Source organism: Scyliorhinus canicula, chromosome 1, assembly GCF_902713615.1.
Source record: "Scyliorhinus canicula chromosome 1, sScyCan1.1, whole genome shotgun sequence".
NCBI lineage: Eukaryota > Metazoa > Chordata > Chondrichthyes > Carcharhiniformes > Scyliorhinidae > Scyliorhinus > Scyliorhinus canicula.
The window spans coordinates 193,451,799-193,465,652 of record NC_052146.1 but is presented as its reverse complement, the minus strand read 5'-3'; the positions used below and the strand labels follow the sequence as shown (position 1 = coordinate 193,465,652).

Below are 13,854 nucleotides of genomic sequence, written 5' to 3'. Positions count from 1 at the left end.
TTAGAGGACTGGGAAATCTTTAGGGGGCAACAGAAAGCTACTAAAAAAGCTATAAAGAAGAGTAAGATAGAGTATGAGAGTAAACTTGCTCAGAATATAAAAACAGACAGTAAAAGTTTTTACAAATATATAAGACAAAAAAGAGTGGCTAAGGTAAATATTGGTCCTTTAGAGGATGAGAAGGGAGTTTTAATAATGGGAAATGAGGAAATGGCTGAGGAACTGAACAGGTTTTTTGGGTCGGTCTTCACAGTGGAAGACACAAATAACATGCCAGCGACTGATAGAAATGAGGCTATGACAGGTGAGGACCTTGAGAGGATTGTTATCACTAAGGAGGGAGTGATGGGCAAGCTAATAGGGCTAAAGGTAGACAAGTCTCCTGGCCCTGATGGAATGCATCCCAGAGTGCTAAAAGAGATGGCTAGGGAAATTGCAGATGCACTAGTGATAATTTACCGAAATTCACTAGACTCTGGGGTGGTCCCGGTGGATTGGAAATTAGCAAACGTGACGCCACTGTTTAAAAAAGGAGGTAGGCAGAAAGCAGGAAATTATAGGCCAGTGAGCTTAACTTCGGTAGTAGGGAAGATGCTGGAATCTATCATCAAGGAAGAAATTGCGAGGCATCTGGATAGAAATTGTCCCATTGGGCAGACACAGCATGGGTTCGTAAAGGGCAGGTCATGCCTAACTAATTTAGTGGAATTTTTTGAGGACATTACCAGTGCAGTAGATAACGGGGAGCCGATGGATGTGGTATATCTGGATTTCCAGAAAGCCTTTGACAAGGTGCCACACAAAAGGTTGCTGCATAAGATAAAGATGCATGGCATTAAGGGTAAAGTAGTAGCATGGATAGAGGATTGGTTAATTAATAGAAAGCAAAGAGTTGGGATAAATGGGTGTTTCTCTGGTTGGCAATCAGTAGCTAGTGGTGTCCCTCAGGGATCCGTGTTGGGCCCACAATTGTTCATAATTTACATAGATGATTTGGAGTTGGGGACCAAGGGCAATGTGTCCAAGTTTGCGGATGACACTAAGATGAGTGGTAAAGCGAAAAGTGCAGAGGATACTGGAAGTCTGCAGAGGGATTTGGATAGGTTAAGTGAATGGGCTAGGGTCTGGCAGATGGAATACAATGTTGACAAATGTGAGGTTATCCATTTTGGTAGGAATAACAGCAAACGGGATTATTATTTAAACGATAAAATATTAAAGCATGCCGCTGTTCAGAGAGACTTGGGTGTGCTAGTGCATGAGTCACAGAAGGTTGGTTTACAAGTGCAACAGGTGATTAAGAAGGCAAATGGAATTTTGTCCTTCATTGCTAGAGGGATGCAGTTTAAGACTAGGGAGTTATGTTACAATTGTATAAGGTGTTAGTGCGGCCACACCTGGAGTATTGTGTTCAGTTTTGGTCTCCTTACTTGAGAAAGGACGTACTGGCGCTGGAGGGTGTGCAGAGGAGATTCACTAGGTTAATCCCAGAGCTGAAGGGGTTGGATTATGAGGAGAGGTTGAGTAGACTGGGACTGTACTCGTTGGAATTTAGAAGGATGAGGGGGGATCTTATAGAAACATTTAAAATTATGAAGGGAATAGATAGGATAGATGCGGGCAGGTTGTTTCCACTGGCGGGTGACAGCAGAACTAGGAGACATAGCCTCAAACTAAGGGGAAATAGATTTAGGACTGAGTTTAGGAGGAACTTCTTCACCCAAAGGGTTGTGAATCTATGGAATTCCTTGCCCAGTGAAGCAGTTGAGGCTCCTTCATTACATGTTTTTAAGGTAAAGATAGATAGTTTTTTGAAGAATAAAGGCATTAAGGGTTATGGTGTTCGGGCCGGAAAGTGGAGCTGAGTCCACAAAAGATCAGCCATGATCTAATTGAATGGCGGAGCAGGCTCGAGGGGCCAGATGGCCTACTCCTGCTCCTAGTTCTTATGTTCTTATATTTAAAGATTGTTAAAGCTCCACTTTATCCATTATTACAATACTCCAGGAATTACATTCAAGAAATCTTTCAGTTATTCATTTTACAAGCACATAACATAATCTGCAATGAAACACCTTCCAGTATTATGAAAATATAGCACCTACGTATTGACTTTTCTCCCTCCCAAGTAAATGTTACCCCCCAGCCCCCTTTAGAGAAAATCCTTCATCAAAGTGTTTTGACTTTCAGTAATAACATTGTTAATCTAGCCATATCTGAATAACATGTAGGGATTTTCATGCTACATTTAGTTTTAAAGAAGGATATTGTGATAAGTAGAATTAATTTTCTACTTCAACATCTGTACACCTTCAACACTGAAAATGATTTAACCCAAGTATATTGCTTTGAAGTTGAATGGAAATCGAATTGTTCAAGCCAAGATGGGATGAAGCTTTGAGATGATAGTGTTCTTATGCATTCAACAATACCAATGTCTCGGATTGTCGTGGGGAAGTGGATCAGCTGTGTATTGAAGATAGCTGTTGCCTAGCACTAGTGTGACATGTTACATGTCACTGTAGCAGCCAAATCCCAAATGTTGCCCAGGTCTTGCTGATTACGGTTTCATTCACTGAGGAATTGTGAGTTTAGCTGAGTGTCATGTAGCCATGAGGAAAAAGCCTGACTTCCAGCCTTACAATGGAGGGAATGTCACTGTTGAAGCAGTTTAAGATAGTTGAGCCTCAGGTGCAGCCTTGAGCAACTCCTGCAGTGGTGTACTGATGTTTAGAATGGCTTCCAATGACACACATGTTCCTTTCTGCTATGTATGAACCTGACTACTGGAGAGCTTCCCCATTAACATCAGTTTGATTGGAGTTTCTTGGTACCATGCTTCGTCAAATGCTGCCTTGATGTCAGGTGAAGTAATAGGGTGTGACCCAGACACAAACCATGTTTGGCTAAAGGTTGTAATAAGGCCAGGAGTGGAGTGATCCAGGTGGAACACAAACTCAGCAGGCAGTTAATAGTGAAAAAGTGCCACTTGATATAATTGTTGATGAATCCTTTCACCACATTATGAGGTGAACATAGAACACACAGTGCAGGAGGCCATTTGGCCCATCGGGTCTGCACTGTTCCACTTAAGCCCTCACTTCCACCCTATCCCCATAAACCAATAACCCCTCCTAAACTTTTTGGACACTAAGGGCAAATTAGAATGGCCAATCCACCTAACCTGCAGTCTTTGGACTATGGGAGGAAACCCACACAGACACAGGGAGAACATGTAGACTCCGCACAGACAGTGACCCAGCGGGGAATCGAACCTGGGACCTTGCGCTGTGAAGCCACAGTGCTGCCCCAAAGTGGTAAGTGGCCTGGTTGGATTTGTCCTGCTTCTTGCAAAATGAATACATGGACAATTTTCCACACTGTTGGTTAGATGACAGTGTTATAGTTGTACTTGAACAGGTTAGCTAGGGGTACAGCTAGTTATGGAACACAGATCTTCAGCTCAAATGCTGTTATAAGCCCATAGTCTTTCCTGTATCTAGTACATACAGTTGTTTATTTATATCAAATGGATTGAACTAAAGACAGGCATCTGTGATAGTTGGGACCTCAGGAGAGGCAGAAATGGTTCTTCCTCAGACCAATACTGACTGAACATGGTTGCAAATGCTTCAGCCTCAATTTTGCACACAAGTGTTGTGATTTATCATCTTGGAGGATGGTTATGTTAATGACTCTCCTTGTCATGTCAATTTTTTTAATCTACATTGTGGCAGGACTACAGAGTTTGATCTGGTCCATTGGTATGTGTGATAATTTGGCTGCCTGTGGCATATTGCTATCACTGTTTAGCATGCATATATGCTGTGCTGCAACTTTCATTCACTAGTTTGGGATATTTTCAGGTACATCTATGTTACTCTCTACACACAAAACATAGAATCCTGACAGACAGAAGGCGGCCATCCGGTCTATCGGGGCTGCATTGACCCCCCTAAAGAGCACTCTACTAGGCCCACTCCCTCGCCTTATCCCTGTAACGCATTGATCATGGCCAACCCACCTAACCTTCATATCTTTGAACTGTGGGAGGAAACCAGATCATCCAGAGGCAACCCTCACAGAGATGGGGAGAACATGCAAACTCCACACAGACAGTCACAAGGCCAGAATTGAACCCAGGTCCCTGATGCTGTGAGGCGGCAGTTCTAACTGCCTTTGTGGAGTCTGCACGTTCTCCATGTCTGCGTGGGTTTCTTCCGGGTGCTCCAGTTTCCTCCCACAAGTCCCGAAAGACGTGTTGTTGGGTAATTTGGACATTCTGAATTCTCCTTCTGTGTACCCGAACAGCCGCCGGAATGTGGTGACTGGGGGCTTTTCACAGTAACTTCATTGCAGTGTTAATATAAGTCTACTTGTGACAATAAAGATTATAATTAATTAAAAACTACAGTGCCACCGTGCATGTACATGTTCTTCTATACGTCTTATTGAATCAGGGCTGTTCACCTGGCTTGATTGCGATAGAGGAATTAGGGATATACCAGCCTATAAAGTTAGCAATTGTACATCATTCTGCTGCTTCTAGGCAGCATGGTGGCATAGTGGTTAGCACATCTGCCTCACGGCGCCGAGGTCCAAGGTTCGATCCCGGCTCTGGGTCGCTGTCTGTGTGGAGTTTGCACATTCTCCCCGTATTCGTGTGTTTTGCCCCCACAACCAAAAGATGTGCAGGTAGGTGGATTGGCCAAGCTAAATTGCCCCTTAATTGGAAAAAAATAATTGGATACTCAAAATTTTAAAATAAAAAATTCTGCTGCTGCTGATGGTCCAGAGCACCTCATGGATTTCCTGTTTTGAACTGCTGAATCTTGTCTTAATATATATCCCATTCAGCATAGTGATAATGCCATATGACACAATGGAAGATGTCCTCACTGTGGTACCACAATCTTGCTACGTGGAATAAATGAATAGTCTATAAACCACTCGAGCATCCTAAGGTCATGAAAAGCACTACATTAATGGAAATCCTTTTCTTCATAGAGTGGTCCAGTCACAACAAGCAGGGGAAACACAAATTCTACCGGGGAGTACAGTATCTCAGTAAAAGCAAAATACTGCAGCTGCTTTGAAATAAAAACATAAAATGCTGTTAAAACTGAGGTCTGGCACCATATGTGGGAAGAGAACCAAGCCAGTCACACACTAATTCAAAACGTTAACTTTGTTTCTCTCTGGGGCACGTTGGTGCAGTGTTTAGCACTGCTGCCTCATGACGCTGAGGACCCGGGTTCAATCCCGGCCCAGGTCACTGTCTGCATGGAATTTGCACAATCTCCCCCTGTTTGCGTGGGTCTCACTCCCCACAACCCAAAGATGTGCAGGTTAGGTGGATTGGCCACGCTAAATTACCCCTTAATTGGAAAAAAAATTATTGGGTACTCTAAATTTTTTTAAAAACTGTTTCTCTCTCCAATGTTGGAAAAACTCAGCAGGTCTGGCAGTATCCGTGGCGAGAGTAACAGAGTTAACATTTTGAATCCCTGTGTGACTGGCGAGTTCCGGTTTCTCTCCCCACAGATCCTGCCAGACCTGCTGAGTTTTTCCAGCATTTTCAGTTTTCATTATAGTATCGAAGTAGCTTGGTTTGAGGGTTCTTGCACATGATTGCTCTGGGTGCTGGAAGGGGTACTTCACAGACCCGCACCCAACACAGAGGGCGCAATTCTCCAGAAAGATTTCTAAGGGTTGTAGCGAGCAGGAATTATCATAGAATTTACAGTGCAGAAGGAGGCCATTCGGCCCATCGGGTCTGCACCGGCTCTTGGAAAGAGCACCCAACCCAAGGTCAACACCTCCACCCTATCCTCATAACCCAGTAACCCCACCCAACATTAAGGGCAATTTTGGACACTAAGGGCAATTTATCATGGCCAATCCCCCTAACCTGCACATCTTTGGACTGTGGGAGGAAACCGGAACACCCGGAGGAAACCCACGCACACACGGGGAGGATGTGCAGACTCCGCAGAGACAGTGACCCAAGCTGGAATCGAACCTGGGACCCTGGAGCTGTGAAGCATTTGTGCTATCCACAATGCTACCGTGCTGCCTAGCGCTCGGCCCAACGAAGCTGGCAACACTATGCAATGTTAATTGGTCTACTTAACGAGGCCTCACGGGCTTCTCGCCGCAAATGCAGGCTCACCCACGTATTCACCAGCACCGCGCTCGCCAGCCCCCAACTAACAAGGTCGAGAAGCACTTAACCTGCACTTGCTCAGCCCACCACAGTCAGCTCGCAACAATGGCTTTGGGGACTCTGACCTGGGGAGGCTGCTACACGCAGTGGAGGTCAGGAGGGATGTCCTCTTCCCTCGAGGGCCCAGGAGAATCAGCCATAGGGCAGCTAGTGCTGCCTGGGACGAGGTGGCGGCAGCTGTGAGCGTTGGGAGTGTGACCAGGAGGACTGGCCTCCAACGCGGGATGGTCAATGACCTAAACCGGGCAGCACGAGTGAGTAGACACCAATATCCCCCCCACCCTCACAAAACCTTTCTGCCCCATAGGAGTGTCTACCCCCTCCCCTTCAACCCATCAACCTTTACTCCACACCTTCCCCCTTCAAACCCCCCACACGTGTGGCTAATGATGCCCTCCCTGTGTGTTCTCAGGAAAAGGCCTGGACTGGTGGTGGCGTGCTGGACATATTGAGTGTGCCCTGGAGATGACTGGCGTGGACGAGGACTGAGGGTTCACCAACGTGGAGGCTGGTGGACGCTACAGAGGTGAGGAATCACCGGGCTGCAGCCGGATGACCTGTCAAACGTGAATTATTGCGTTACTGACTGACCCATCCCTTCTACTGAACACATGTCCATTCTCCTGCAGGTCCTCCAGCCAACGGTGCCAGCCCATCCCGGGTGACATCCACTCCAGTCTCCCAGGAGAACACCTCGGAGGAGAGCTCTGAGGATGCCACCATAATAGTCACGGCACAACTATCTTCCACATCCTCCACTAGCACAGATATGCACACCTCGTTGGGAAATGTTAGTGATCAGGCTTCTGAGACACAATCTGGTGGGCACCACACTGCTGCTGATGTAGATCAGGTGGAGGCATGATTGGATTGGATTTGTTTATTGTCACGTGTACCAAGGTACAGTGAAAATTATTTTTCTGCGACCAGCTCAAACAGATCATTAAGTACATGAAAAGAAAAGAAAATACATAATAGGGCAACACAAGGTACACAATGTAAATACATAGACACCGGCATCGGGGGAAGCATAAAGGAGTGTAGCATTAATCAGGTCAGTCCGGATTAAGGAACCCCCAGGCGAGATAGCAGTCGGAGGGCTTCTGGATCCCAAGACCCATCTGGGTCCCAGCCTGATGCTAAGCCTCTGAAACAAGGTTACCCAGAGCTGATGAAGACGTTAGAGAATGCCCAGGACATTCGTAGGGAGATGTCAGCGACACTCCAGCACGTCCACAGCCTATTGGAGGAGTCCCAGAGGCTATGGGACATGGGGATGTCGCCAGCAATGCATGGCACCGACGCCTACGCGGCTAGGGTGGCGACCATAGTGGACAGCCCGGCGCACGACGTCAGCATCACTAGTGAAGGTGTCCAAGGCATCGCCCAGTCGGTGACAGCCTTGGTTGCTGGTCTCGACAGAATGTCCGCTTCGCTGGGAGATGTGACCCAGTACCAGGCTGACCTTGATGATGTTCTGCAGGACATGTCCTGCTCCCAGATGGGAATGGCCGAAGCGCTGCAGAGGTTGTCCTAGTCATAAGTGGGCATTACCCAGAATCTGTAGAGCGTGGCCTAGTCACTGAGGAGCATCAATGAGGTCGCGACATGATGGTGCGGACCATGGGGAACCGCCATGGCTGGCAGAGCCAGATGATGCAGGGGCAGTGGGGCTCGAACCAGCTGTCCCTCCGTCCCAAGGTGAACCCCAGGGCCGTATGGGCAACCCAGACCTATCCCATGGAATGTAGATGGTGACCATTAGCTTCCGGGTTCCACCCCTCTAATGTGGCCAGGTCTCGGGACAGGATGGCACGGCTGTGAATGTGACGGCAACAAGTGAGCCGGGGCCCTTTGGCCCGAGAGGACGCCTGGCAGGAGCATCGAAGGCCACAAGGTAAGCAACTGGCTGCCTCCACCTCAGATGTGGTGGGTAGGTCTCAGGACAAGGCGCCACAGCTGTGAATGTGACGCTGTAAAGTGAGCCAGCGCCAGTGTGACCGCTGCTGGGGAGGCCGATGAATAACAGGAGGCTGTTGGATATGGGGTGGCTCTCGTTAATTGTTTGGAAATTGGGCTTTAAGTAGTGATAATTGGTTTCTCGTTGCACTACAGTGAGATCCCAATTTCGCCAGCGGGAGCAGGCCGGTTGCATCGCAAACCGCCGCGGTTCTCGTTTCTGGCCTCTCTCGCTATTCACCGTCCTACGAACAGAACGAGGCCGGAGAATTGCTACCAAAGGTTTATGCAAACTGGGTGAATATGCTGGAGGATTTATGCTCCTTATTCACCAGACTCTAGGAGATTTGAATGGAAATCGGAGTAAAGCTTCGTCCTTGCACAAAGTGAGGGGAATGCGACTACACCAACATCGGATGAAGCCAAGAACAATCCCCCGGTGGGGGTGAACTCTGTTAACTTCCGCGTGTTTTTTTTATCTTAACATTTTTTTTGATTGTTATCTGTTTAAATGGAAGTTTTACAGTCCTGCTTTCCGATTTACCATCAGCGCGCTCAGTGAAACAACCTGTTGCGCGTTCAGTCAGTCCCTTTTAACTACACACCCCGTGTACTTTGCCGAAAGCGAATCGGGTACCTCCACCCCCAGAGTCTTCATTGTCGGCATCGCCGCCATCTTGTCCCGCAGCGTCCAAGAGGGGGAGGAGGTAGCGACAGGAAGTGACGCCGAATGATATTGCGCACGTGCTCGGGACCAACGGTCGGTGAGTGTTGCAGTGGGGATGTGTGTGAGAGAGAAGGAGAGCTGTGGGACGGAGCGTGTCGCTCGGGGCTGTGAGGAAGAGTCCAACTACAGAGGTGCGTGAAGGAGGACGAGCGCCGGTCGATCAATTGGGGGGACTTTTATGAGCGAGCGCGGTTACCCAGGAATCTGTGGCAATTGGAGCCGCCGGAACCTGTCAACTTGCAACCACTGCACATGCGCGGCTGCTCACCTGTCTACCCCGGGTGCAGGTGGCAGCGCCTCTCACCTGCGGCGGCGGCGGGTAGTGGAGTCTGTTACACCCAGGCTGGCACACCTGTGCATTGTTGGGAAAGTGCTGCACTGTGAGTCTTTTGGAGGGGGGTGGTATTACTCGGGCTCTGTCCGCCGTCTCTTCATCCCCTCTGGAAACGAGTATTCAATGAAATAATTCTGCTTCGCTGACCACCCTTCATGCCTCTTCAGTCATCACCAATAACACAGATTATTTGGGCCTCTACCTAACAGTTGTTCGCGGTCCTTGCTGTGGACAAATTGACTGCTGCATGTAAGCGTCGACACTTCAAAAAGTTTTGCATATTGGCAGCAAAGTGCTTTGGGGTGACTTTGAGTTTATGAAAGACGCTACGTCAATGCATTTTTTATCGCCAATAGTTGTCAAAAGTGTACATCTATCAATCCTGTGATAGCTTGAGTAGGGGTTCACAAAAGTATGTTGGAATTGTTTTGCAAAACTTTAATCTAAAATCAATTTTTCATTTTAGATCCGTCCCAATCACAAAATGGATCCCAAATCCAATGAATATTAATTTGGTGAACCTTTGTTGCACCTCCTCTAAGTCAGCTTGGTAAAGAGATCAAAAGGGGTAGCACGATTGCTTCACAGCTCCAGAGCCCAGCTTGGGTCACTGTCTACGGAGTTTGAACGTTCTCCCTGTGTCTGTCTGGGTTTGCTCCGGTTTCTTCCCACAGTCCAAAGATGTGCAGGTTAGGTGGATTGGACATGCTAAATTACCCCTTAATGTCCAAAAAGGTTAGGTGGGGATAGGGTGGAGGCTTAAATGGAGTGCTCTTTACAAGGGCTGGTGCAGACTCGATGGGCCGAATAGCCTCCTTCTGCACTGTTGATTCTATGAAAACTACATGCCACTTCAGGTGTGGTCCTACCAAAGCCCTGTATAATTGCAACAAAACTTTCTTACTCATACTCTAACTCCTTGCAATAAAGGTTAAAATACCATTTGCCCTCTGAATTGCTTACTGTACTTGCTCAAGGACACCTAAATCCCTCTGAAATACCAACAAGAGAATGGCCTTTTTTAGACTTGCTGTGTAATGAAACAAGGTTAATTTAGTAACAAAGGATCCTGTGGAGAGCTATTAGAATGACACAATTCAATTTCACGTTCAAGTGATGTGGTTAAGATCAAAGCCAGTGTCTTAAATGTAAACAAGGCCAATTACAGAGATGTGAGGATGAATTACCCAAAATAGATTAATAAATTAGATTTTAAAATATGACAGTAGATAAGCAAATATTAAAAAATATAATTTATAATTCTCAATGAATATCTATTCACTTGAGATATAAAAAGTGCATTGAAAAGTGATCCAAACAACAGAGAAGTTGCAGGTAGGATTAGATTAAAAGAAAAGACTTACAGTATTGCCAAAAAGAGTAGTAACCCTGGAGATTGGGAAGATTTTAAAAATTGGCAAAGGATGACTCGAGACATTGCTAGAGGCACTAAATAGAGTTCGAGAGTAAACTAGCAAGAAATATAAAAAATGATTAAAACAGCTTTTGCTAGTGTGCTAAAACGATTAGGGAAATGTGGGTCTCTTGGAGACCAAGCCAGAGCAAATGCCATTGAGTGTATGCTGATGGAATTAGCATGGTCAGGACCTCGGAATTGAATACTTTATCCTGCCAAGAGATGTCAATGATATGTCAGAGACAGTGAAGGTGGAAACTGTTCAGCCCTTCTGCAGTGCAAATGTGGTGTCATCACCGAAGATGCAGGCTTGTTAGAATCACAGTTTGATGTTCTCAGTCAGGTTACTGTTGTTCCAGGCTTTTAGTCGGCTTGGACATAAAAGTTGCAACTTTTGCAATGTTAGTGTTGATTTTGCTATCACATGTCCAATTGCTGGTGATTCTGGAGCCTAGGTATGTGAAGCTATCAACAACTGCTGATCACTGCACCGGGCCCACATGTCCGGGTCTAGGATGAGTAGGTTCTTTGGGGGCGAAGACAGGTGTGTCAGGTGTTCGGGGAGTCCAGCGAACCATGCTCATATGTTCTGGGCATGCCCGGCACTGGAGGAGTTCTGGAAGGGGGTGGCGAGGACGGTGTCGAGGGTGGTAGGATCCAGGGTCAAGCCAGGCTGGGGACTCGCGATCTTTGGGGTTGGGGTGGAGCCGGGAGTGCAGGAGGCGAAAGAGGCCGGTGTTCTGGCCTTTGCGTCCCTCGTAGCCCGGTCGAGGATCTTGATACAGTGGAAGGATGCGAGACCCCCAAGCGTGGAGACCTGGATCAATGACATGGCGGGATTTATTAAGCTGGAGAAGATCAAATTTGCCCTGAGAGGATCCGTACAAGGGTTCTTTCGGCGGTGGCAACCGTTCCTCGACTTTCTGGTTCAGCAATAGGGTACTGGGTCAGCAGCAGCAGCAACCCGGGGCGGGGGGGGGGGGGGGGGGGGGGGGGCGTTGACTATGTTTATTTGATTTTAATTTTTAAGTTTTCTTGTTGTTTACTGGGTGTGTGGGGGGGGGGGGGGGCGAGATACATGCGTTGCTACGGTCTTGGGGGGTGTTACAGTTATTATGGTGTTTTATTGTTGCTTTTCATTGTTGTTATATTTTCTGTAAAAAATTTCAATAAAAATTATTTTTTTTTAAAAACAACTGCTGATCACATTGTCGCTGCTGACAGATGACATTATGGCAACATCCTGAACTATAACATTTGTGCCCCTGATGCTGGTGGTCAAACTAAACTCTTTACAGGCTCCTGCCCACCCCCCCCCAAAAAAAAACACCCACGCAGGGCACCCTGGTCTGATAATCACTGTGCAAAAAATGCCAGCTTCGCACCTTGGCAGTGCCACCTGGACACTGGCAATGCCAGGCTGGCACCCAGATGGCACAGCCAGGATGCCCAGGTGGCACCAAAAGTGAGCAGTGCCCAGGGTACCACCCTTCCCAAAGGACATGCACCTGGGAGCCTCCAATCCCCTTGGAGACCTCTATGAATGAGCGGGATTTAAATGTCAACATCTTGCAAGATCACGTTAGATCTAGCGAGGCATTTTGAGCTGGGTTGATCCCAGGAGCAAGATCTCCCAGTTTCAATTAGCCACGCTGCGCCGAGCTGCTTTTCGAGCGCAGCGTGGCAGTAGAACCGCCACAGTGTGCGTTCATGTGGCTTCTAGCAAGCATAAGTTCTAGCGAGCCCAACTGACAATCATAAATTGATTTTCAGTGTAATTCTTAGCATAGTCAGGGTTGTTTTATCCTGCTAAACAGCCCTGATTGTGCTCAGAATTACACTGAAAGCCAAATTAAGATTGTCAGCAGGGCAGTTAACTGTTCCAAGCTGCATTTTCCATGGCAGTGCCTCCAGCAGAGTTCACTCTCTTCTCGAGCAGTATAAATTCCCCTTTTACAGTTTGTAATTTCTTGCGAACTGACCCAATGAGTGCAAGATGAAAAGCTTTGATAGCCTGTCTTTTTTTAAGCAATATTCACGAATGCAGGTGTTGTTGGCCTTTGTTAATGACCTCAATGAACCTCTGCTAATCTCTTCTATGCCTCTTAATACAAATTTTCTCTTTGTCCAGTTGTATGCGCAATTCAGGTGTTCCTCCAGAACCATGCCATTATTCCTATCTCCCTCGCCCATTTCTCTCCTGTTTCTGTCACTTGGTCATTGTTACCTTTAATTTTTCTCCCTCGATGACTTTACCCCTCCTTCAATCTAAACCAGCATTCGAGATGGCGCATTAGCATTCTGAGAACCTATGGTATAGGACACATTTTAAATTTATGTGAGCTTACTTTGCTTTACAAATCCAATGTTTAACAGTAATTCTCTTTCTTTTCAAATCTTTTTTTGTGCATAGTCCAAAACTTCCTAAAACATGGCATGCCATGATAAATTGCACCTAGTGTCCAAAAAGGTTGAAGTTATGGGGTTTCGGGGAAAGAGTGGAGGCGTGGGCTTAGGTGGGGTGCTCTTTCCAAGGGCCGGTGCAGACTTGATGGGCCGAATGGCCTCCTTCTGCACTGTAAATTCTATGACAACATCTGAAATATTAGAATATGACATTTTTAAATTTCCAGGGAGCTTCTCATTCCCGTCAACTTGTAGAACAGGATGCTGTGTCACTTAGATGACTGCAATCAATGTTACACTAGTCAGTTGATAAGAAGTGAACTTAAAATGGGGGCCCAGATTCACCTTGCTGCTGTTATGGCTTTTGCACTTAACTGTCTATTCTTTTGTTTCCTTTTGACAGTGACTATACATTGTTTTTAAAACTCCTTCCAATGGCCTTGCCAAGAACTGAGAGAACTCACTGCCAGTAGCTCCAATCCTTGGAATTTAGACTATGGTTATTTGGTAGGTATAGCCACCCATGTTCTGTAATACTATATAAAACTTTCGATTTAATTAGCTTTAAGGAAAGAAAGTTAGAGGGTTCTATTTCAATAGAAAGGGTAGATACTACAATACTTCGCCTCTATTACTTAACATAAAATACTAGTACCAGTGTCTGGTGATAGAAACATCACTGTCCCATCCTCCTTGTCTGTTTATCCTCTAATATTTCCCCATAACTTAATATGACTATAGTTCCAACATATCAATTTTATTCAACATGTACGAGTTCAGAAGCA

General features: G+C 46.4%; 2 protein-coding genes across 9 annotated transcripts in view; one reads left to right on the top strand and one right to left on the bottom strand.

Annotated features, from left to right (window-relative positions):
- The window catches only part of armt1 (acidic residue methyltransferase 1), a 45,964-nt gene extending 37,000 nt beyond the window's left edge, over window positions 1-8,964 (bottom strand). The window contains exon 1 of one of the 3 annotated variants that reach the window (XM_038805425.1): window positions 8,791-8,964. In XM_038805425.1, coding sequence (XP_038661353.1) covers window positions 8,791-8,861 — 71 coding nt within the window. In that variant the 5' untranslated portion in view covers window positions 8,862-8,964. Of the gene's footprint in view, window positions 1-8,729; window positions 8,753-8,790 lie in introns of those variants that run through there. The other 2 variants (XM_038805445.1, XM_038805434.1) reach the window with 2 other exon arrangements.
- Window positions 8,843-13,854, top strand: part of rmnd1 (required for meiotic nuclear division 1 homolog) — an 88,473-nt gene continuing 83,461 nt past the window's right edge. For 3 of the 6 annotated variants that reach the window (XM_038805469.1, XM_038805506.1, XM_038805516.1), the window contains exons 1-2: window positions 8,843-9,043; window positions 13,473-13,576. The gene's annotated coding sequence lies outside the window, so the exon portion shown is untranslated. Of the gene's footprint in view, window positions 9,044-9,159; window positions 9,293-9,333; window positions 9,496-13,472; window positions 13,577-13,854 lie in introns of those variants that run through there. The other 3 variants (XM_038805478.1, XM_038805487.1, XM_038805496.1) reach the window with 3 other exon arrangements.